Source organism: Argopecten irradians, chromosome 5 (assembly GCF_041381155.1).
Source record: "Argopecten irradians isolate NY chromosome 5, Ai_NY, whole genome shotgun sequence".
NCBI lineage: Eukaryota > Metazoa > Mollusca > Bivalvia > Pectinida > Pectinidae > Argopecten > Argopecten irradians.
Window position 1 is genome coordinate 25,157,470 of NC_091138.1, and position 23,862 is coordinate 25,181,331.

The window sequence follows — 23,862 nt, forward strand, 5'->3', positions numbered from 1 at the left end:
GGTATCATTTCATGCAAGTTTCAGCCAAATCGCACTGAGAATACTTGAGAAGAAGTTCCAAATGTGTTTTCAAGATGGCGGCTAGGGTGCCCATCTTGGATTTTGGATCAACCTATAAAAAATTTAAAAACTTTGTCGGGATTATGTCAGGATCATTTCATGCAAGTTTCAACCAAATTGCATCAATAGAACATGAGAAGAAGTTCAAAATGTGTTATCAAGATGGCGGCTTTGCATATGGCGCCCATCTAGGATTTCAGATCGACCCAAAAAATAACAACACTTTGTTGGGACCATGTCAGGATCATTTCCTGAAGTTTTAACCAAATCACTCTGAAAGTTCAATTTTCAACCAAATCGCACCAGTACAACTTAAAAAAAGTTCAAAATATATTTTCAAGAAGGCAGCTGTGGTGGCCATCTTGGATTTCGGATCGACCCGAAAAATAACAACACTTTGTCAGGATAATAGACTGTTTCATATTTGCTGTATCAAATATGTGGTGATGTAGCGTGTGTGTTTGTCTTTTTGTGAATAGTCTTTTCATATTTGCTGCATATATATATATATGGTGATGTAAAGTGTGTTTGTCTTTTTGTGAATAGTCTGTTTCATATTTGCTGCATATATATATATATTGGTGATATAAAGTGTGTTTGTCTTTTTGTGAATAGTCTGTTTCATATTTGCTGTATATATATGTGGTGATGTAAAGTTTGATTGTCTTTGTTGTAGGTTTTTCTAGAGTTACAATAGATAGATCCAATAGAGTGTTTTTGTTAACCATCAACAAACCATTTTACAATGAAAGAGAACAAGAAAGGAAGAAAAAATGTTTTCTTAGACACTGATAAGACATAAAAGCCAATAAAACCTACCTATTTACATCAACAGCACCAAAGGACTGTTCCTCTTTCATAAAAAGCCAATCTTAATCATTAGAAGAATTTCTGAAATATAACAAAGAAAAAATTGTACCTCTTATAAATCAATACTAGAGACATGCTTAATAATCAAATCACAGACTTTAAATGTTCGTAGAATGGACCAACTTTGCTTTGGACATAGTAGCCACGACTTAAACTGTCATGACAATTTTGTATTTGGTGCACTATACCGTATAACTGTATCAGGTCACGTCCTTGGACAGCAAACACTTATTCACGCCATCTTGATCTCTGTTCAGGCAATCTGGACTTATGTTTCTTATATCTGTTTGGATTATAGTTGGACTGGTGTAATCTCGATCCAGCCCATCACTACTAGCACTTGTAGATGTATCCTCATTAACTGGTGTCCCACAGTTACTATCCTCATCAGCGTCACCACTCCTCACATTATCTCCCTTAGTATCACCTGTCCCAGGAGTAAACAATAACCCTAGTTCAGGCTGCATAAAGTAACCACCACTGGTACCAGAGTCTATAGTCCTTGTTCTATCTTTCTCTCCTCTCAATTCACTGGTATTGTGGTCTCCTAATGTCTTCTTGTCTTTCCTTTTTTTCTCTCTCCTGGCTAATTTATTCTCCATTGAATCAACTTTCTTCATATTTTCAAAAAATCTAGAAAATAAATGCATTATCCTTACGCAAAGCTGTGGCTTTAACATATGACTTCAAAAAATCCATAGATACTGTGCATGATCGAAGCATAACTAATCATGCTCAAAGGGATATAACTCTAGCTTTGTATTCAAATGTACTTCAGTATTTGTAGGGCATCTTGATTCTATAGCTAAATAACAGTTACTATAATACATATTGTACTATCTGTACAATAATTATGTTTTTGAAAATAAATCTTGTTTGCTTTTGTGTTGTGAATGAGGAACAAGTCTTTCAGTAAACAAATTGCAAATTAATTTTTTTGAGTTAGCTATAGTTTGAAAAATATCTATTGATATATATGCATTCATATTCTTTACATACACCAAGGCTTACAGCTTGTTGGGCAAAAAAATATAATTTACACTTACTTTTGAATTCTCAAGAAATTTTCCTCCAATTTTTTATTTGCTGACTTTGTCAAAAATCTGATGAACTGGAAAAGTACAACAGAAATATAATTAAGTTGGCAATGATGCTTAATTTACATTGAAAATCTATGAATTCTAGTTAAAATCTTAATATTTAAAAACAAAATGTGTTGAGTAATTAAAAGACCAATCATAATGAGTATTTATTGTCAATGATGCGATGTCAATGGTTAGCTGTGTTACCTAATTCTGGTGCTTTTTGTAATGACACTACATCTGTATTTTTTACAACAAGTAATAATTTAAGAGACAAAAGTGATTTATAAAAGAATACTAGTCTTGAAAAGTTCTGACCTCCATAGAAACCAAGAGACTGCCATCTTTAGAAAGTGGTGCTTCAAGTCCATGTGTGCTTCTAACTCCCTGAAAAATGGTACACATAAAATATTACATTATAGGCTATATATAGAATTTTAATTTTACATGTTAATGGTGATTAACGTCCAAATGTTAGCCAGCTTTTTGAATGAAATTATATAAGAGAAATCTATAAATATTCAGGGCAAATTAAGTCTTGGACCTTCACAAATCTGTATAAAATGTTTCTATATAGCTATTACAGTCTTCAATAAAGGATTGATCTGCGATCAGTTGGCAATTATAGGAGGATGAATGCCAACTAGACAACAACATTTAATAAAGCACACATGCATATACAAGCGCTTCATGGCAAATTTGCTGTAGTCAAACCTGGCATTCATCCTCACATAGATGCTGCCTGAAAGCAATTCAATATCTACAATCATCAAGTTGAAAAACACGACAAACATATCATTATTGTAAAGGGCAGAACCATCTTGTTTACTCTGATGTGACAATACAGGGGTTTGAGATCTCAAATCGATGTCAGTTAAGTCCAATTTACTGTCGATCAGTCTCCCTTTCAGGTAATTGTGATGTGTATACATCCTCGCTCTCCATTTCATTGCTGAAGCATAAGATAGCTCAAATACTTTTTCATTCAATCTAGCATGAAACTCTGGGTATCCTAAATGGATCAGACGTACCACTATAATTTTGCCACGGTTGCCGAGACTTATACCAGAGTTTCTGAACCCAGAAGCTACAGCACAGCATAGCTGAAAAAAAAAGAAAACTCATTATTTTTTAAATTTTAATTGATAATATTAGTACATATTTTTTTATTCAGAAGTTTAATTCATTATCACTTTTAGACTGTTATGTCCATAAAAAGTTCCACGCAAATATAAAATAACTTCTGCGATATTTTCAATTATTCTGACCGAGTTATTTGAATAGTAATACAAATTAACATAATTGAACTGCTGAATGAGGCTATTCAAATGTAAAGTTTTATCTTTTTTGTCGTGAGTAAGATTCATCATGTGTGTTCTTACTGTTCTCTGTGCATATTCTGTGTTTCTGCACTGGACGTGAAGAACAAATGGTTCAAACTTAAACACAGCATCTCCGCTTATTTCTTTTAAAGATTCTATCTGAAAATAAAACCATTAAAATCACACTTACAAGAATAAGATCACAACAATTACTAACTTCAATTAACACCATGTATGATGTCATCATACTTACAGATTGTACTTCAATTCAAATGCTATGATGATGAACTTTCAGAGTTTCTAACATTGAGTTACTTCCCCTTGCAAGGAGATCAACTAAAAAACTAAGACTTACCACTTGTTCAGCATCAGCAACTTTATGAGAAGTAAACAACCATTTACAACCTTTCTTTTTCACCTTCAGACCAGGCTTTTCGTCATCCTAAAAAATAACAACTAGTATCAGAGACTTTTAATATGAAAGTCATTTATTCATAAAAAAAAAATATACTGAGATTTTATAGAATGTTCTAGACCTTGTCAACTGTGATCAAACTAATTTCACAACAATATTGGCGATAAAATTACTTGAATTATTCATGAATTCTTCAAAATGACATACTTAATATATTTGCGTTAAAAATTTGGATATACACTCTGCTGTAAAAAAATCAATAATCTTCTTAATAAAATTTCTATATTAAGTATAATTTCTAAAATTGTAATATTTATAGGGAGACTAATATTGCTTCATATCAGTATGTTTAATATCAAAAACAGAAGGTCTGTAATTTTTCTAAAAGTAACACCAAATTTTGACTCTCTAATATGGAAATCCACACATTCGATAGCTGCAATAATCATGCTAACTAGCTCAACTTCTAAACAGAAAATTATGGCACTTTTATATTGATGGCTGGATACAAATGAAAAAGTTTCATCTGTTCTATATATATGATAATATAAGAAAATCAGGAATTAGTGTACATTGTATTTACATTATATGTACATTGTATTTCAAACAAACAAACAACGTTATAAATATTGAATTTATTAAATAATGAGTACAGAATTGATTGGATATCCTTTTTCAATTTTTTCCTTGTTACATGTTTTACTTTCTTTTTTCACTTGCCATACTTTGATGTTTTTCAAGTCAAAGAAATGTAAGTCAAGTTATCATGATCTGCTACATGTATTTACAATTTGTACAGAAAAAACCTTTTCTATATGACGTGCCGTAACTCTTACCTGGCGAAAAATTTGAAATTGACATGCTATCCTTATGCTATGTTATTCTCAAAATGATGGTAACTTTTGTAGTGAATTGCAAATATGAAAAGCTGTTCTTGATTTGTGAGTATGAAATTTACAGCACATTACTTAAAATTTTTAAAAAACTTTTAATTTGTATTCTCTCTAAAAAGGTATATTGTGCAATACCAAGTACTTTTTGTTTCATGATTTTTTTTGGTCATTTATGATTAATGTGGAGGTACACTAATTTAGATTTTCTAAAGTAATGTCTACTAAATGTACCTGTACAAAATGTACATACACATATGTACATTTGTATGAATGTAATTGTACAATGTATACATACTTAAATCCATATTAGAATGACGTCTACCATTTTACAGATGGAACACAATATACGTGTGATCATGAAAAGAAATGAAACCTTAAGTATAGTAATTTCATCTTTAGGCTGTAAGTATTTAATGGTCATTATTTTCTGAGAATTCCCATGAATGAGGAATGTTTAAGGCCTAGCTGATGTGCTCTCGGGAACACTCGAGGAGCTAGTATTATTCGATATGGCATTCCTTTAACGACGAATTATATGAACGTTTGGAAGAATTTTGTATAAAATGGCCAAGTGAGGACAATAACATAATACTATAGCCAGCTGTATCGAATCATTTAGCAGACGACCAGCATAGAATGATATACAAAATATATCCAATCATGGGCCAGACAGCTACTTACAACATGATCATCAAAAACAATTATTCTTCCAGAACAGCTGCTTGTTGTAAAGAAGTTATCATGATTATTTATGTGCTGAACTAATGGGACTATTTCCTCATCTATAGATCCCTTCCTGCTCAGGTCTGTGCCGTTTAACGCCAACGACTTCTGTTTATCAAACTGCACGTCCATTTGGTTTATTCCGTCTTGGTCTTCAACATGTTGGGATCACATTCACGTTCGATTAAAGCATGTAGTGAACCCTGATCAAAGCATTACAACTTAAAATAGAAACCGACCACAATTCACGTTCCGGACATGGATGATACAGTTGTAGCCTGGTAAATTAAAGGTCAGCGGTGAAAACCAAAGTCACATCCACCAGCCTAAAATAATAACTAAACAAAGATTAATAATAATGATAAAATCTATTACAACTACTTGTACAGTTCCTCTAGGTCAGATATACTGATCCACTGCATTACGATCCATACTACTGTAACAGTACATGAGATATGCATGTTAGCGAAACCATTTTTTCAATATCGATTCTACATTTACATTCATTTTTGCTTTATAGCCTATTTGACACAACCACAAAACTCTGTATATGTTTCTGATATTTTAGCGATTTTCGCATTATACGTTTTCAGTTTTTTTCGGAAGATTCTTTTCTGCTTTATCTTTTTATCAAATATGGAATTTTACGCACCGAATAAAATTATTTCTAATTAGATCTAGTATTTAAGTATGATGATGTCCATTGACCACTTAGCTATTAAACAATCTATGATTAATAAAGCACATTTTATAAACGATTTGTCACACTTTTGTTTTATTTTTTACGTATATAACCTTGAACATAACAGTTTAACGCGATGATATAATACAAGTATAATTAACCATTTCTTAGACCTACGGTAAGTGCGGGTTTAGAGGAAGGTGTGAGGGTGTGAGAATCTGTACCACCCTTTTCCCTTTCCTCGGATGAACTGTATTTATGTGTCTCAAGTAATTTTATTTCAATAATTATCGAAACTTCCGTAATTTACGGCGATACGAAAGCTAATGTCAATATAGAAGCTACATTAATCTAATTAAAATTAGATCTTCTATGTCGCTCTCCGGATCCGTAGACCGTCCGCTCGTATGACATAGAAGATCTAATTTTAATTAGATTGGAAGCTACATGTGCATTGCCATTTACATTATGGTTTCGCCGCCCTCTCGCCCCCCCCCCCCCCCCTCTCAGTTTAAATTACGGATTATTATCAGAGATTTTAAATAGAGGATCTTACATGAGTGGCTATGTAATATGAAATTTAGTGAACCCAATAATTTGACGTGTCACAAGGTGATTGGCACATCAAAATATTTAACGAGTTAAATCAATTTCATAGTACATTGTACGTACATTGTATGTAGCCACGTGTGTAAGATTCTTTTGATGGAAATATAGACGAAACTATCAATTTCGTTTCTACATTTAAGAGTGGCAAAATCCGGCTAGGAGAATCGTGCCACGTCATAGTCTGATCACTAATACAGGATGTTTTTTTTAATTCGTTCTAAAGATAATTCAATTTATGACATTTGAAAAATAATTCACACCCACCTGTAGGATGTGTTATGGTATATATGCCACAATAAAACCTGAAGGAAACTACGATAATTTAATGTATCATACCCACAATGTTCTGTTCGAAGGGAGGTAATTCGTTTTTGTTCTTCAGGAGATCAAATTGTGTGATGAGCTTCATATATAGAGGATTGTAGACATGTATCTTTTTCTCAAATTCAATTATTACAGAGGTGAAAACGTAACTTAATTGCATGCTCGATACCAAAAATACATCTACATTAAATTGCAGCTTGGTGTCTTAGAATGACTTGTGGAACACTGGGGCAAATGTTTTTTTGTTTGTAATTTTACATCTCGCCTATTAGTCATGCAATTGATTGAACAAATCATAATGATGTCCACAAATATTTGTAATGGGGATGGAAACATGTGTATGGGTGACAAATCACTTTTCAAATTAGGCGCATGCCTTTTTTTTTATCTTTTTGAATAATGACACATTATCAAATGCTTTTCGCAAATAACTTCATTGTTTGACCATTTTTACATATGTATTCATAATGATAAGTATTGGCAATGCTACCAACTTCCGTTTTGAGTTCTTATTTGTCTGTGTAAAATTAACACGTGCATTGTAAGTACATGTATTCTCACGTGGTGAATAACACATGAAAAGCTATTCTTGATTCGCTAGTATGAACAATACGGCACATATAACTGAACAGGCAAACCTGAATGTTACTAAATCGCAAAAAGATAACGAAAAACCCTTGAACATGTGATGCGTCCCCATATGATGGATATAGAAACAAAATAATCGCTTGTTCGGTGACTAAATTCATCATTAACTTTGTTTTACCTTAAATTGACTGAAACATCAGCTACATTGTATTTGTATTGTGGTGCATAATGCAAGCCGTTCATGTTTTTTTGTTATTATTTTTTTTACATTATTTGCTTCTTATTGATACTTATTATCATTAGTCGTCAAAGTAAAACTTTTTTGCACTTTTTATACACGTTTGGGTATACTTGTTACTCGTATATTCCAATTAGTCAATAAATGCCACACGATGTTCCGACGAACACGTGCGATCGCTAGCCTACATATTTAGGTACTGCAGTGTATTGCTAGAATGCCAATATAAGCACACAGATCATTGTCCGATCTCGGCTTTCTTTTGTTTTATTAAACGGTGTAGACTTGGTGTTTGAGTAGACGAAATAATTCAATCACGGAAAGTACAAAACATGGAGTCTAGAGGCAGGGGGTATGGGGAGAGAGACGGAAATCAATCAGGACATTTAGTCCGCTAACTATATTGCGAGAGGACTTTACATGGTGCTGATTAGTGTTAAATGAACGTACTGTTAGACACTGAGAAATAAGCCATACATAACTTGATACTGAACATGGGAATAAATCTACAAATAAAAACTAATAATTAAGTTAATAAAAAGTCCAAAAGCAACAATCCTACTGAATCGAAGCTGCACTTTCTGCATACTTTGCATGATAAAGGGAGTAGATATCCTAGAATGTAAACAAGAATTTATGTTATTCTATGTTTAAAAAAAGACAGAAAATTTCAAATTATATTGTTAACAGTTTTTATAATGATTATTTATCTGACGAAAAATCAATTGTTGATCACTATAAGTCATTTAGTGACGTTTTTGTACGTAAATATATGATTTATTGGAATGAAAAGGTCAGAGTTCAGGTGGTACGGATAAAAGATCTCCCTATGGATCTGGTTTTAACATTAACTTGAAGAAATAGGATACAATCTACTTTTAAAAAAGCAACACCTAAACAAATTAGAGATAAGTATGTAAGTTAGTAACATCAATGTAATACAAAGGGATAATATTCTAGTGTTACCGTCATTAACAATAGTTATCAGATATCTGAGGAAATCAGTTATGTTAGAAGAAAAATGATAAATTGTTCTAGAGGACAGAACCTAGAGATTTCCTCACAGGGAGCGCGCTCTGTTTACACGGTCAAACACAAGTACATCTTACTAGTCATATCCGCTGGTTGTGTAACTTATATATATATATAATTTATTTTCCAATCCGGTGAAAATGCTTAGGAATAAAGTAAAATCAGAGGTATGTAAAACAAAGAAAAAATCATTTTACAATTTATTTAATGACAACAGGACTCAACAATAAGTTCATTTAAGCATTTCATTTAAATTTAACTATAGCTATACAATCATTTAAGTCAGTAGAGCAAATGCTATTTTTTCACTTAGCACAGATTAGATTCTGTTCATATATAGACTTTACTGTCTTATACATATATTTATTACTCGCTTCAAAAATCACAACCAACAAATCATATCGTACTGTGCATGCAGGTATTGAAATAAATATAAAATACGATAGATGACGTACTACAGTAATAAGAACAAAAACAAAAGAGTAAACTATTTAAAACTGAATTGATAAATCAACATAATTACTTGACGCGAAAAATCACAATTTGGCAAATGCTGAACGATGAGTGACCCTTTTCATCAGAATAGCCACAAGCTTTCTGTTCTAAAGTCAATTTTAAGAACAATTGTTTCATAGGAAAACAACGCTAGCATATAGGGTGATTGTAAAAAATCTTTGATAATGTAAACTATATTTTGATATGGCAAAATTAGTTTTTGTTACCAAGCACTTCAAAATTATTAAACTACCTAGCACTTTTTGACAAGTATTGTACATGTTGTATAAAGCTTCGAGAGTTGATTATTGACTATAAGTTCACAATAACAAAAGTAATGATGTGACACGATTTTTATATACAATTTTGTATTTTAGAAAATAAAAATATAACGACTGTCCTCAATGTTGTTTGGTTTTGACACATTCATTGTATTGTTTTGTATATTTTGATATATATCTGAACATTAACAACAATTCATCCTTTGTAAAGTCAACGTGCACGTATTGTTTATAAATCAAAAATATAACTGGAAAGATAAAATTTATTCCATCGGTTCTAAGCATGTATTCGATCATACATTATTACAATATGATGACGTCATGATAAGATTATCTGAAATAGCTTTATATCGGACATTGCCTGTACCAGTAAAATTAAATTATTCATCAATATTTTGTGCTATATTATAAAAGGGGTTATCGATATTATCTTCTTTTATCGAGATATTGCCACCTTTCATACCATTCCGGCATTACAACGAATTTATTTCACACAAACGCATTTTAGCCATAAACATAATCATGATAACAGAAGTTGTATGAATGATGGTTTGTAAAATCGCCAGTGACATACTAAGTAGTTTATTGATCAAAGCACATATTGTGAGAAATGCATCCCAATACACAGCCACAGTGCTGGCTAGCAGTGCGAATGAAGAAATACCCTAGTTAAACTGTTAAATTATAAAACTGTTGAGCCTTAATCTAAACAGTGGGAAAATGGTCAACTTTGTTCAGAAATTTAAACGTTGATGGCTGAAAAAATGAAATAGTCAACATTTGTAGTAAATAACCTCTTTCGGAATGGATACTCAATTACCATGGCATTACCTGTCACAAAAATATACCTACTCGTCTCGAATAGTCAGCATATTTCGAATGATTTGATATCACGAATATATAATCAGAATACTCAAAATTTCAGGAACACGTTGGCTACTTCTAACACTCTTCGTTAACACATGCCTCATTGACTTCAAGGTCGCGAGGTTTGATCTAACCTATTTATAGGATATATGTCCAGTAGAAATTTTTGTACGAACCAAGTTTGACAAACTTACTCTCTATATTCAATGTACAACAACCCCCAGTGACTTTTAGGTATAATACAAAGAGGTGTATTTAAACTGTAATCCGGGCTTTGCACACATACGTACACCTGAACACACCACCTAGTCAACTAATAATTAACAACAAAATATCCATAAACATCAGACAAATGGGTTAACAACGTTCTTTGAACATTATTTATGATTAAATATGCATTTCATCAATATCTTTTACGCCTATATCTACCTATATAACGTTTGGTATCGCTATACCATATGTTTACGTTCGGTTTCAACGTCATAAGTATCACAATATAAAATGTATGTGTAATAGTCCATTGTTATACTATGTGTAATAGAACCAGGAATCTGTAGCGGTAGTTCAAATGCTATTACATTGTAACATATAATAAATAAGAGACGATTATTAAAGTTAAATATTACAAATGTCCCATGAAGTCTTCACTCCAATTGCCAGATACGGGGTCATACAGATAAACCAGTAGATAATCTTGTCGGCACGGATAAACCAAAGGACTAGAAAATGTGGGAAAACTTCGTGATAACAGATTAAAATTGTTTACAACCGAAGAAAAGAACAAAATAGCACTTGAGAATAAGTATCCTCCAGTACGTCAGGTGTATAATTATTTCGTCACTTTGAGCGACTATGCAGATGCCGTAGCCACCACCTCATCAGCTTCGTTTTCCTCTAGCTGGACATGTGCTACTGAGTTACGAGCTGATAGCGATGCCAGGCGTGTCTGAAGCGCATCCTCCCTTATGTGAATGGCTTTGGTCGTTCCCTTGAGCACATCCCCGAATCGCTGTCGTCCTCTTGGAACAGACACGTGTCTGGAGGATGTCAGAAAACGTTGCACAGAAAAATAAGTACTTAAATCCGATTGTTTGTTATTTTCTTTGTCCAGTTGGGTTTCCGGATTAAAAAAGCTAACTGACATCATCGAATTTTTGTCCTTATTTTGTTCAAAAAGACTTTTCCTCTGCCGTAATATTTTTTCGTTGTACATATTTGTCGCCTCAGCTTTCGATTTATTAAAATCATAAGAACGAGTCACTCCTTGCTTTCCATTTTTCCTTGTCATGACTGAACCTCTTTGGGACGGTTTACTTACATATTCCAACGAAGCCCTGCTAATTCCTCCTACGCGCTGATCGTCCATCGTCCCAGCCTTTGGAAAGAACCGTCCCGGTATTTGCTTGCTTTGCAGAAGGGCTGGACGCATTGGAAGGGCGTGTTGATCCGGACAAGGAGAAAGTTTCGTTGGAGACGAACCGAGTAGGTTAAGAGGCGTACAGCTTGTTCCGGGAGATGCATCCTCCGAACGGTCGGTATCTAGATCAGCACTGCTTTTCGTAAGCCTATAAGGATCTAGAACCTTTGGTGGGCCTTTGATTTTCACCATAATAGATAATGGTAATACCCTTTTGTTATCAGTTCGTTTCTTAGCATGATTGTTTCTTTCCAGGACTTGCCAGTTCATATTCAGATTCCCTCGATTCGGAATACACTTTTCTAAATCCAAAATTGTATTCATATCCGCCATTTTTCGTTCTTTTATAAACTGAACTCCAAAAGAACAATGAAGTTAATTGTTAGTCAGACAACATCCTGGACAGTGTCCATTTTGTGTTTGCGAACACACGAAGCCATGTTGGTATGGCTTGTTGATAATGACGTCTCTATCGTCACTGAGGCGAGTATTAAATGCTAGACCACACCACAGTGCCAAATTGTACGATTAGTCCAACCCTTAATCCACTAACATATACCCGAACTGACGATTATAAACACATTTGTATATTTGATAATTTAATCTCGAAGAAATCCCAACTGGTCTGGTGGTAGTTTATAAGCCACTCATATTACCGTTTGTACATTTTAAACCGATGAAGGTCACAGCAGTCCATTGGACCATTTAAATATGCAGACAAATCGAAAATTATAGTCACAGGATTTGCTTTTATTTTACGAATTTAATAAATATTTATGGTGACGTTTAAGGCGAAAATCAATGTTAATTGGATTCGAAAGGCATTCAGAAGTGTGACAAATGAATACGAATAGACGGGAATACAGAATTCATACCTAGACTGTATACTTATATTAATTATTGATTTTGCTTAAGTTTGCTTCATAGAATAGAAATCATGAACCCTGTATGTGGCATTCGAGCAGGAGTATCATCATTGTTTTTATACAAATAATTAACAAACTGCACTGAAGCGATTTTAAGAAAGTTTCTACCTTAGAAGGAAATATGTTTAAGATAATATGAAAATATTCAGAATAAATTTTATGGAGATAGGTGATCTCAATGCTTAGAACTAATATTATTTTTGTGAATGTCTGAAAAGTGGCTATACTATAACAACATAGAAACCTAACTCACTACGTATTTATCTAACCCATACACTTAACTTAATGTGTTCTATGTATCATGCAAACATCCTCAAGTGCGGCGTTCCATTTTAGACAGCCATGTATATAGGTCAAGAGAAGGTCTTTATTTTGGACTTAGAACTGGTGACAAAGTAACCCATGTCATTAAGGAGTTCTACACACTAAGTGTGGAATAATCAGTGTTACAAATATATAAAGATATTAATGATAATGTCCAGGTGTAATTGATCCAGATTTATGATAGAAAGGCATGTTACTCTATATCGAAGATAATCTATTTGTGTACACAGAGAAAATAACCTAGTGTTGTTTTTAGAAAAGATTCACCATTTGGCATTGCCGGAAAAAATGACTATCTGGAACGAGTCTGTTCCTTTGACTACATCTGTAAAATAGACTACAGAACGTTAAACAACACATGATTTTTTATGTATCATACAAAGCAGTACCTCAGAATAACAAAAATGGAATCGGGTTCTCCCATACTGCACAAGGTAATATCTGTCTAACAGAAATACGTATGAAAAGATAGTTAATTTGTACAATGCTATTCATAGTGATGCATTATTGATGTGACACGTCATTGTATTTTTTGTCTTGTGATTGTCGTGACTAGTAAAAACAACAGATAAAAAGTTATGTATTTGCTTTTTGGACAAAGAATAAGTTGAATGTTGACTTTTTAACTAACAGGATGTAACCTATGTTATATTCAATGGATCTTACAGTTGGTGATTCGAAGTTGAAATATAAAAAAAAAAATCTTCATTATTTTGTTGTTTAGATCGTTATTAACGAATGCCATTTATCGAGAAAGTTCTACAAATCTCGTAGGGTATCGATACAACCGTGTCTGCGTATGAAATGTATAATATAGTCAGTTGAAAAAAAAAAAGAAAATGACTTTCTAGACATAAAAATAAAAAATAAAAACTGAAAACAAAAAAATATGAAAATAAATACAATTACAAACTAAAAGAATTGAAATAACTTTGACCCCATTAAAGTAATCAGTTATTTGAAAGTGATTTTTCATATCTGTAGAAGCTATCAATATTGAACATATAGTTTTATCTTTTTCTCTCTCTTCTATTCCAACAACGCCACGATTACCAAATATTTATTGTACATATAGTTTACTGTTATCAGTAAACAATATATACTTTTGATTTCCGTATAGAACGACTAATACCTAGCCTAAATAAACATGAATGGGATTAAAACAATCGCAGTATCAAAAGTAATTTGTGTGTATCATTTTATCATTAATAAACAATATATCATTTCAAATATTGTATGTAAATAAAGCGTTATCAGCGAGCGCTGTAGGAACAGTCCTGTAGACGAGAGACAAAAGGATCCCGCAGGTTTTTGTCATTACATAGACAATAACTCCATATTCTCTTTATTAAACGTGGGGTTAGCCTCCATTATACCCCGCGTTCTGTTTCGTACACTAAACCTGCAAGCACAGTGTGATCACGGACCGAAACAGGAGAATTCTAATACAATATATCATAACGCACAATAGAGGACTCTGATGTCATCCGGGATTTATCAAATTATGTATCTCATAAAACGCTTCCAAGAATGTCTATCCATAAGTATTTAAGATATTATTCCGAGATTACGTTCGGTAATCCGCCTCTTATATCAATTAATAGTCTCCACGACCTTCATTCCGAGGAATATATTCGAATAAGAACTGCCGTGTCCCTTACCGTCATAAACAAAACGGATATAACTCAAAATTAGCTGGAATTATTCAAGCTATATTCCATTTTCAAGTTAATAATACGAGTGTGATAAAGAACCAACTGAATCCCAATTTAATAATCGTGCATTACTACGGTCATATTTCATCTCCTACGGTCTTTATTGGCGGAGCTAACTACATTATGTTCTGGTTTGTATTTTATATCTGGTCTAATCGCCTTGGAGACTATGGAAAATCAGGTTTTAAAGCAATAATTTGTGTAATATACACAATCCAGATTCCTATGCTTGGCTGATTGACGGGAACGCAGTATGGGTCACTGCGGTAATTTCCTTAAAATACCGAAAATCCCGAGGCAAGAAAACACTTAAACTGGAAACAGAATTCATTAGGACCCCTGCTTAATCATATTGCCCAGGCGTTCTTGCTTTTATAATTGAAAAATTACAAATCGTTCAAGAAAGATAGGTTTGAAATGTACATTTCGTATAAGCGTATGACAGAAATTATAGATTTGCCAGAATTTATCATCATTTTCTATACCTTCATTATCCTTTTAAATATGAAATAATTCAAGAAGTGGTTGTTTAAATTGAGGTTTGCGTTGCGAAAACGACTTGATGTTTTTGGGTGTTTCCGGATGGATGTGGAATGGTTGTATTCGCTGATTAATCGTTCTCGGAATGTAATTGTCTGGAGAGCCTAGGATCCAGTTCTGCACAATCATCCGGTAATCAAAACATAAATCTCTGTTACCTCTCCCGTTTATGGTTTCCTGTCCATATAATTTTTGGCTTTTTGGATTAGCAATGAGAGATTAAAGTCAATTACGAGACGTGATCATATTCTATGAGTTTATTGTCATATTTAGGGGAGATGTTTCCAACGTAAGGGGTTTTTTACCTTGATAAATATAAAAATGATTTGATATATACCATTTGCGAAGAGACATTACCATTATCTCGTATATATTTACTCACATATTACCACAAACCGACAGAGACGGAGTTTCCATGTGATGGATCTGATAATTCTGACATTGTACTTGTATGGTACACTTTTTAATGTTTTTGAATATAGAATAAAATGCTACCCACAAAGCGCTGCTTACATGTAAGATAATATATATAAAGTTACATACCTTGTACAAAATCATTTGCTTGTCAAACAAATCTCTTCAGAATGGCATATGTCAAAAATAAAATGTTCAGATAAAGGAGTATGTATATAATGTACTGTCTTAAAAATAAACAAATAAAAAAAATGTTATGGATATTTTGATACAGCAATACATGGTCGTTTAACGTCCAGGCCGATGATTAATGGTATGACGCCATGTTGGGAAACCATGCTAGGTGACTACTGATTGATAAATAGACTCAATTTTTCAATTTTTCAATTTTTCACAAAAAATTCTCAAAAAGGGACTTAAGTGACAGACTACGAATTTGAAACTCGTAGGAAATAAGCACATAGGTAAATGTAAAATACTCCATCCTTGGGGAAATAGATGGCAGTGACTGTATACTTTATGAATTATTATATATTCTATTTCCATACCAAGTATGATTGGCGTGTATTGGGAGACGTAGTTATTCAACAAATACATCATTCGTATATTGAAGGTAGACTCGATGCGTTACTTGTGTAAAACGCACATAAAAATAGCGTTGTTCTTTTTAATACGCTAGAGGAAACTTTTACACAAAATTTTTTTGTAACCACCATAATTATATATTGGTGTATGAATAGTTTTAAACCGATTGAATATACAAACAAAGTCATTCAACAATTCCACTCTAAACTTAATATAGACTTTAATTGATAAAGCATAATTTGAAAAGGTCAAATTTGATCATTGGATTGAGGCAGAATTGGACTGGGTCTATCATCGGTGACCAGGTAGCTTAATCGGTAGAGCATCCGGCTAGTGTTCAGAGGTCCCGGGTTTGTATTCCAGTCTGGTCGCTACATTTCTTAATTAACAGACCAAATTTTAGCCTGAGGTGTCCAGGTAAAACTAGGAGGTTCTATTAACGGATTCGTACTAGTTGTATCGGTACAATATTATTGTATCTTAAATGGAACGCGCTACCAGTTGATTCGAACAAGCACAATTGGTTTGTTTTCTAAAGCGGACTTCTTAGATCCAAAATGGCGGATATAAGCTTCCCCATCTAAATAAAGAAGAAAACTTCCATAACCGATGAAATTGTTCATATGATCTATTCCAATATACGTTGAAATAGTTGTAGGTACTTTTTCTTATCCGTTTTATTGTTGAGATTGAAAATACTAAATCTAAACGCGTTTCACTAGCTGGTGCCGTAACAATTCAATACAAATGGTACGGTTGGTTGATTGGTTTTAACATCCTATTACATAATGCAATAGCCGGAGTCATTGGCAGACGGCCTTCCCTGTTTGCAATGTGTTGTGCGTGTGAATGTCTGTATGTTGTGGGAGGATGTAGTATGTTGATGTTGTGTCTTCTTGTGATAGTGTCGTTTTGATGGTGCTATCTCAAACTCAAATCTCGACCAATAAAGTCAGACACGTGATGACATCAAGGTGGGAAACCCGCCTGATTGTTAAACCTTCGCCTGATTTACTTATATGTGAATTGTTGAAAATTGTGTAGGAAGAAAAAATATTTCCTAATGCTTTGTGACGTATGAAAACTACCTTGAAAGCGAAGGAGTCCACAGAGACAATTTACAAATGTAAAATTGCTTAGCAAATGCATAAATGTATGCATTTGAAATTACATAAAACGAGGACATAAATAACTGAAATACAATTTGGTCGTGTGTTACAAATTAGAAAGTACAACAGGTGTCACTAAAAATGTAACAATTAGTGACATGAACTTACTCTGATTAACAATCCCTACATACCTTTATACTGATCATATTATCACTATGTGAAACGGCGACTTAATCTATTTAATTCCCGCGGAAAAGGGTAACGTTCATGCTGGGATGAATTGAATAAGACACTAACAGAACATAAACCCTTATTTAATCCATGATGCAATGCGCTTAAGCATAATTAATCAAACCGGAAATCAATTTTTTTCTAATTGGCGCACATACGGGTCCCAAATGGTCACGTGTTTGTCACGTCACTGTCACGTTTCTCCTTGACGACTAGTCCCTGACTGATGATATAAAGTCTACTGGGTAGAAATGTACAACTTTTAATGACGATTTGATAGTTGTGATTAATTTTAAACCTATCATTACATGTAAGTATATTAGGCATGCATCCATCAGTTGGACTATTCATAGCCCCATAGGTGAGTGGTTGGCTGGGACGTAATACCCATTCCAGCAACATAAACTCTAGGTTTTTGAAGGAGGGTTGCTATCAATAAATGTCAAATTTAAAGTACCACTGAGTTACTTTGAATTCGACTTTTAGTGTAAGTTAATCAAGTTTACATTTTTTTCTCTAGCTAATGAACCCATCCAACTTTTAACGATGCTAAAATCAGATATAAATTAACCGACTGCTGTGTAAATGGCGCAATCGCAATTTAAAGACAGTGTTCCCTTGGAACCAATCACCCTGTGTGACTGACTGTTGCCGAAGCGCTATCCTTTGGATCTAAATCTTACCTTTTTCTATCACAGCGTATGTCAACATGTAATTTTTTCAGTTCAAAATAAAACCTTTGTGTATACATGTTCAAAGTGAAAAAAGCAATTAATATTGTCTCAGTTTGGGAAATATAAAAAATGATTTTAGCTTTTATTTATTTAGCGTCCTCCTAGCCAAACTTCCTTAGTTTTATTGTTTGTTTTTTGTCCTGTTTTATGTGTGTGATGAGGATTTGTCATAGTGTCTGTTTTACACTAATGTGCATTGTTTTCCATCTTTAAAGGCAATGGCTAGAGTTCAGTCATATGATGTGCCAGCCACGTCATCATTTAAATGTTTTAATGCTTTTGAACATTATCGTGAAAAGAATTGATGATTAATCTGTCAAAACATGTCCAACATTTTAATTGTGTTTAACTTGATGTATTCTTGGATGCTTACGTAGTTTGAAGCTTTCAAATAACTTTATATCCGTAGTTAGTCGACGGAATAATGATAACGATATTATATATAACATAGTTCCATAACAACCACACATTCTACACAATGGGAATTTTATGTTGTGTCTATACAGTACTGATATTCTGCAATATAGGAGAGATGAAGTGGGTCAAAAGGTGAAATAAATAAACAGGCATGATCATTTCCTCCAATAAAATCATCTATATCAATAGAATTGTTGTCAAATATCAAAGTTATAATGACACCTGCACACACAAAGGATGTAATTTATTTTGCTTTGCTCAAAATATCATAATTGATATAACATTCTTAAAACTATCAGAGGCGGTTTATATTATTCCAAATTTAATAATTTAAAAAAATTTAAGTTTAACAGTTTTAGCATTTCAAATCTGAACAATTAATAGAGTTGTAAATATAGTTTCTTATTCCTCATCATTGTATGATTTAAACACATTTCCACGCAATCATGGATTCGTCACGTTATCCTCCCCTATCGTATTAGTATACGTCACAAAATAATAATAAAAAAAACAACAGAAAAAAGAGTCTTAATAAATTTTCAGAGCTTATAATCCAATCTGGTCTGGTATTTAGATGTTAACACGATGTGACTTTTACTCCTCAGACTCGGGTTATCAAGATTGATTCTACCTACGTCAGCCTAACGTGATTGTGTTATAGTTGCATGTTTATTATCTCAGTCTAAAATTTCATCAAAGTATACATCAGGCCTTTGATAATTTCATCACCCTATATTTATATGTATTGAAATCATTATACCAAATCATATTAACAAATCAATAAATCACAAACTGATCCAATTATTTGAAATCAGATTTAAAATTACAAGAAAGAGAAAAATGGAATGACTAAATGGTTTGTTTATGTGATAATCATCATTCAATCGAAAAATATAACTAATATTGTATTTTAACTTGAGCCATAAATTTTGATCGTATTTGGTTCTATGTCGTTCATTGGTTTTGTATTATTAGTTTTATCAATATAATAATGAAATATACACAATAATTGGCGACGTCTTGTATTGCAGTAACCAGATTATCGTGTAAAATATCTACAATAAGACTAATGCCCAAATCACTAGCTGTCTGATCTTATCGTTGTCAAGGAAAACAAAAATACATATATGAATATCTATATATTGAATATTAAGTCGAACTAGACTGGCACTGGAGACTGTCCAGTCTGTGGTCTCCAGCCACATATACACATAGGGACTTCCCCCTCATGTACACTGAAATGAAAAATCAAATTATATAGAAATATTACATTGAATCGAAATCAACTGTTTTTCTTTCTGTTAGTGACGGCTACAGGGCTGGCATTGAGAATGGGCTGAAATTAGATTATCCGACAACAAAAGGCACGGTAAACTGTATTTTAAGCATTTACGTCCAACTAGAGCTAATTCAAGAAGACTTGGTTTTTCGGTTATGTTTGATTTGACATGCATGTCGACGCTGATCCTGAAATAAAGGGCGTTTGATGAAGACCAGGCCGCATTATATCGTTCTCTAACTTTTATATAGGTTCCTGTCCGGCTTAGTGACAGACACTAACCAATTAGGCCAACTCCAGTGTATAAAATTAAGTTCTTTATTATAGAGTTGAGGGGAAGAAACATACCACCCATTTTTTATCTTAACTTGTACTTAACCATTTTCTCTGTCACATTTTAGAAGTATGGTTAATAAAACAATTTTGGTTATGCAATTTGCATGTCTATTTCTTCGACATGCTATTTTTTAAATTTTCGAAAATTTGATTAATAAAAATGCCGTCTTATTTTCAAATTTCGAAATAAAGTCAGCGTGTAATAATGAAAACAACAAATTAGATTTTAAAGTATGTTGAAAGAGGTTTTTCTTAGATGGAAATTTTTCACTACTTCCAGATCAGAATCTCATATTGCATATGTACAATGTAAAAAAAAAATCGTTATATGAAAATGTTTTCGCAGTTGCTGTAATCATGTATAAACAGTAAACAAAATTAGGTTTATTCTTATTGGTACTGTAACGGTTCGATTAGTCGTGTCCTTTAATATGTTACAAACCTTGAGTAATCCAGGTTCGGTTGAATCACTCGCGGTTCCGTCTCTACACGGTTGTTGTGTAGGTAACCTAAGCAGCTTCGTGTACCATGAAGTAAAAGTGAAGGCAGTGATAAACTTTACGGTATATTTATTAACGACACATGGATTGCGAAGGTAAAACATATCACAATATACATACTACACCATCCATTCAACTACCACACTCTTCCTCAAAACTTAAATGCGGTACGAATATATAATCCAAGGGACCGTAGAATATTCAGATACGAATTCTTACACCTATAGCTAACATCTTAACAATACTGAAACATTTAGCATCTTACAAACCTACCCAGTCACCGCCCGACTCCTAACATAAGTGGGGTCTAGAAAGAAAGTAGGAAGTGAGCCTGCCAGCCAAGGGCTTCTATAGACTGACGAATTATCACGTTACAAACAAATTTATACCCCGTGTAGAAAACTTTTGTTTGTTTGATTAATTAACGTCCTATTAACAGCTATGGTCATTTAAGGACGGCCTTCCATGTATGCGATGTGTTGCGTGTATGTTGTGCGAGGTGTGTGTTTTGGGAGACTGCGGTATATTCAATTAGTGTTTTCTTGTATAGTGGAACTGTTGCCCTTTTAAAGTGCTATACAACTGAAGCATGCCACTGAAGACACCAAGCAACACACCCTACCCGGTAACATTATACTGGCAACGGGCTAACAAGTCGTCCCACTCCCTGTATACTGAGCGCTTAGCAGGAACAGAAACTTCCACTTTTATAGACTTTGGTGTGTCTCGGCCAGGGGACAGAACCCAGAGCCTTCCTCACAGGGGCGAACGCTCAACTCAAGGCCAAAAGTGAGGCGGTGCCAAGAGAGGCATTAGGAAGGATAAAGTTAGTAAGGAAGAAGAGGAAAGATAAGATCCTAAATTTAGTCGCCTTTTACGATCATGCAATAGGGGCAGCAGGTACAATTCTAACGCCCTACCTGCAGGGCCAGTGTAGAATACGGCAAATGTATCGTACAGAGAGCTACGAAATACTCGATCCTGGCCTAATGCTATAGAAAAAATCAACCGATGAAATTACGCAATCCAAAATATTGGCCAATGGCTATTAAGCATAAAGGGAAGCGTCTACATCCGGTAAAATACAAGAAAATATCAATATGACAAGCTACTGAAGATTAATAAAATATGCCGAAATATCAATCCCAAGACCATTATAGGGAATGAAATTTCAACTAAGGTACGCAAAAAAACCCACTGACCTATAAATAACCCTACCCGACTTTGAACACTATAATTCCTAACACTAAAAAGTCATTCCCGCTAAAGAATCACGGTGCCTTAAGCCAGACAAGAATATTGCAAGTCACCAAAATCTTGGAAGCTTCAATCCTTCACAGAAAGTACCCACAAATGTTTCAGGTTATATAATGCATTCCATCTGGAAAATTCCATTACTATAAGTCTGTAGGAGTAGAAATTATTTTATTTCTGTTGTTAACCCCATATAATTATTATTGATCATTTTCGATGACAATAATGCCCAACAGTAAACAGGTGTTTAGCCACAATCTCAAACGAAGATCAAGTGGGAACAATGAGCCATAATGCATATTATGACAAGTCTGACAGCGCAGAGCGAAGGAATCAAAAGCAAAGATGACAAGATCTAATTGTGACGGGTGCCATCACATAAATAATCTCCACAAACCTAATTTGACAAGAGTGACCTTTCCTGTAGGATGACGTGACATTGTTTTACCGTTAAATAAATTTTATTTCGCAGAAGAAATTTAAAATATTTTAAGAAAAGTCACATTTGAAGTTGATATATTAGACACAGCAATGCCTATAATTGTATTAGATTTGTGTTCTCAACCAATGTGTTCAATTTGACCAATTGTAAGCCGTGGCGGCCATCTTGGATCCTGGTCTCCAAAGTTGCCCAAAAAATGACTTCAAAATATTTTTATGTCACTAGTAACAATATGACCTTTATCTTAAAAATACAACCAAAATGAACTTGGTGCTAAAACGGATCCCTGCTGACCAGTGAATAAATGGAGATAACTCTGACTTGTTTTAGAGAAATTGAAACAGCTACAAAATTTTTATATTTTTGACTCAAAATTATAGTATTTTTCACTTAAAAAAGAATTGATTTAAACTAAATATTGAAACCAATTCCAGACAAATCGGACCAGTAGTTAAATATCTATAAGCAGTTCATTTTTGAATGGCGGCCATCTTGGATACTGGTCGGAAAAAATGAAACCGGTCGACACATCTGCAGGTCACCAGAAATGACCTCACAACATTTCATGGCGATCCTATGTATAGTTTTCGAGAAAATGGTTGGACAAAGTCACGGCGGAAAAAGAAGAGCCAGAAGAAGAGGAAGAAGATTAATAATAAGAAACGGGGCAAACACAATAAGTTCTCCACTCCGTTTGGGGAACTTAAATATGAGACCGTAAACCTTTAGTTTATGATTATTTCGAGATGAGGCTTTTGTTGCCTAGTTCCAGTCCCATAGTAACCGCATTGTGTCTTATCGCTATACAGAGATATCTACCTTGGTGTTAGCTAACGTCGGCTAAATCAGTGACGTTTCTCCAACCAAGAGAAGATTAATGCGCGCAAAAAACTTTGGGTTACAAAAAAAACTTGTCATACAATGACTGGCAATGGTGGGGTTTCTTTGTGATTTTGGTTTTTTCCCACAACTGACCTTTTAACTACCCTTAGAGAATTCACAGACAAAATTCTACTCATTTACTTTGTTACCATAAATAGTATGAAACCATTTATTTTTCAAAAAATAATTTATAAATTTTGTATCGAATTTGACGTACTGAAACGGTGTATTTACGACATAATTTGAAAACCTGCGGCGGATTTCATAAGAAGACGA

General features: G+C 33.7%; 1 protein-coding gene across 1 annotated transcript; it reads right to left on the reverse strand.

Moving 5' to 3' along the window:
• Positions 1 to 349: 349 nt before the first annotated feature.
• LOC138323335 (tRNA wybutosine-synthesizing protein 3 homolog) lies at positions 350 to 5,547 on the reverse strand. The gene is made up of 7 exons (XM_069267875.1): positions 5,324 to 5,547; positions 3,690 to 3,776; positions 3,395 to 3,493; positions 3,044 to 3,115; positions 2,331 to 2,399; positions 1,977 to 2,041; positions 350 to 1,563 (listed from the first exon to the last, which is right to left on the reverse strand). Exons 1-7 carry the CDS (start codon positions 5,495 to 5,497, stop codon positions 1,131 to 1,133), a joined length of 999 nt encoding a protein of 332 aa, XP_069123976.1. The 5' UTR covers positions 5,498 to 5,547; the 3' UTR covers positions 350 to 1,130.
• Positions 5,548 to 23,862: the final 18,315 nt, after the last annotated feature.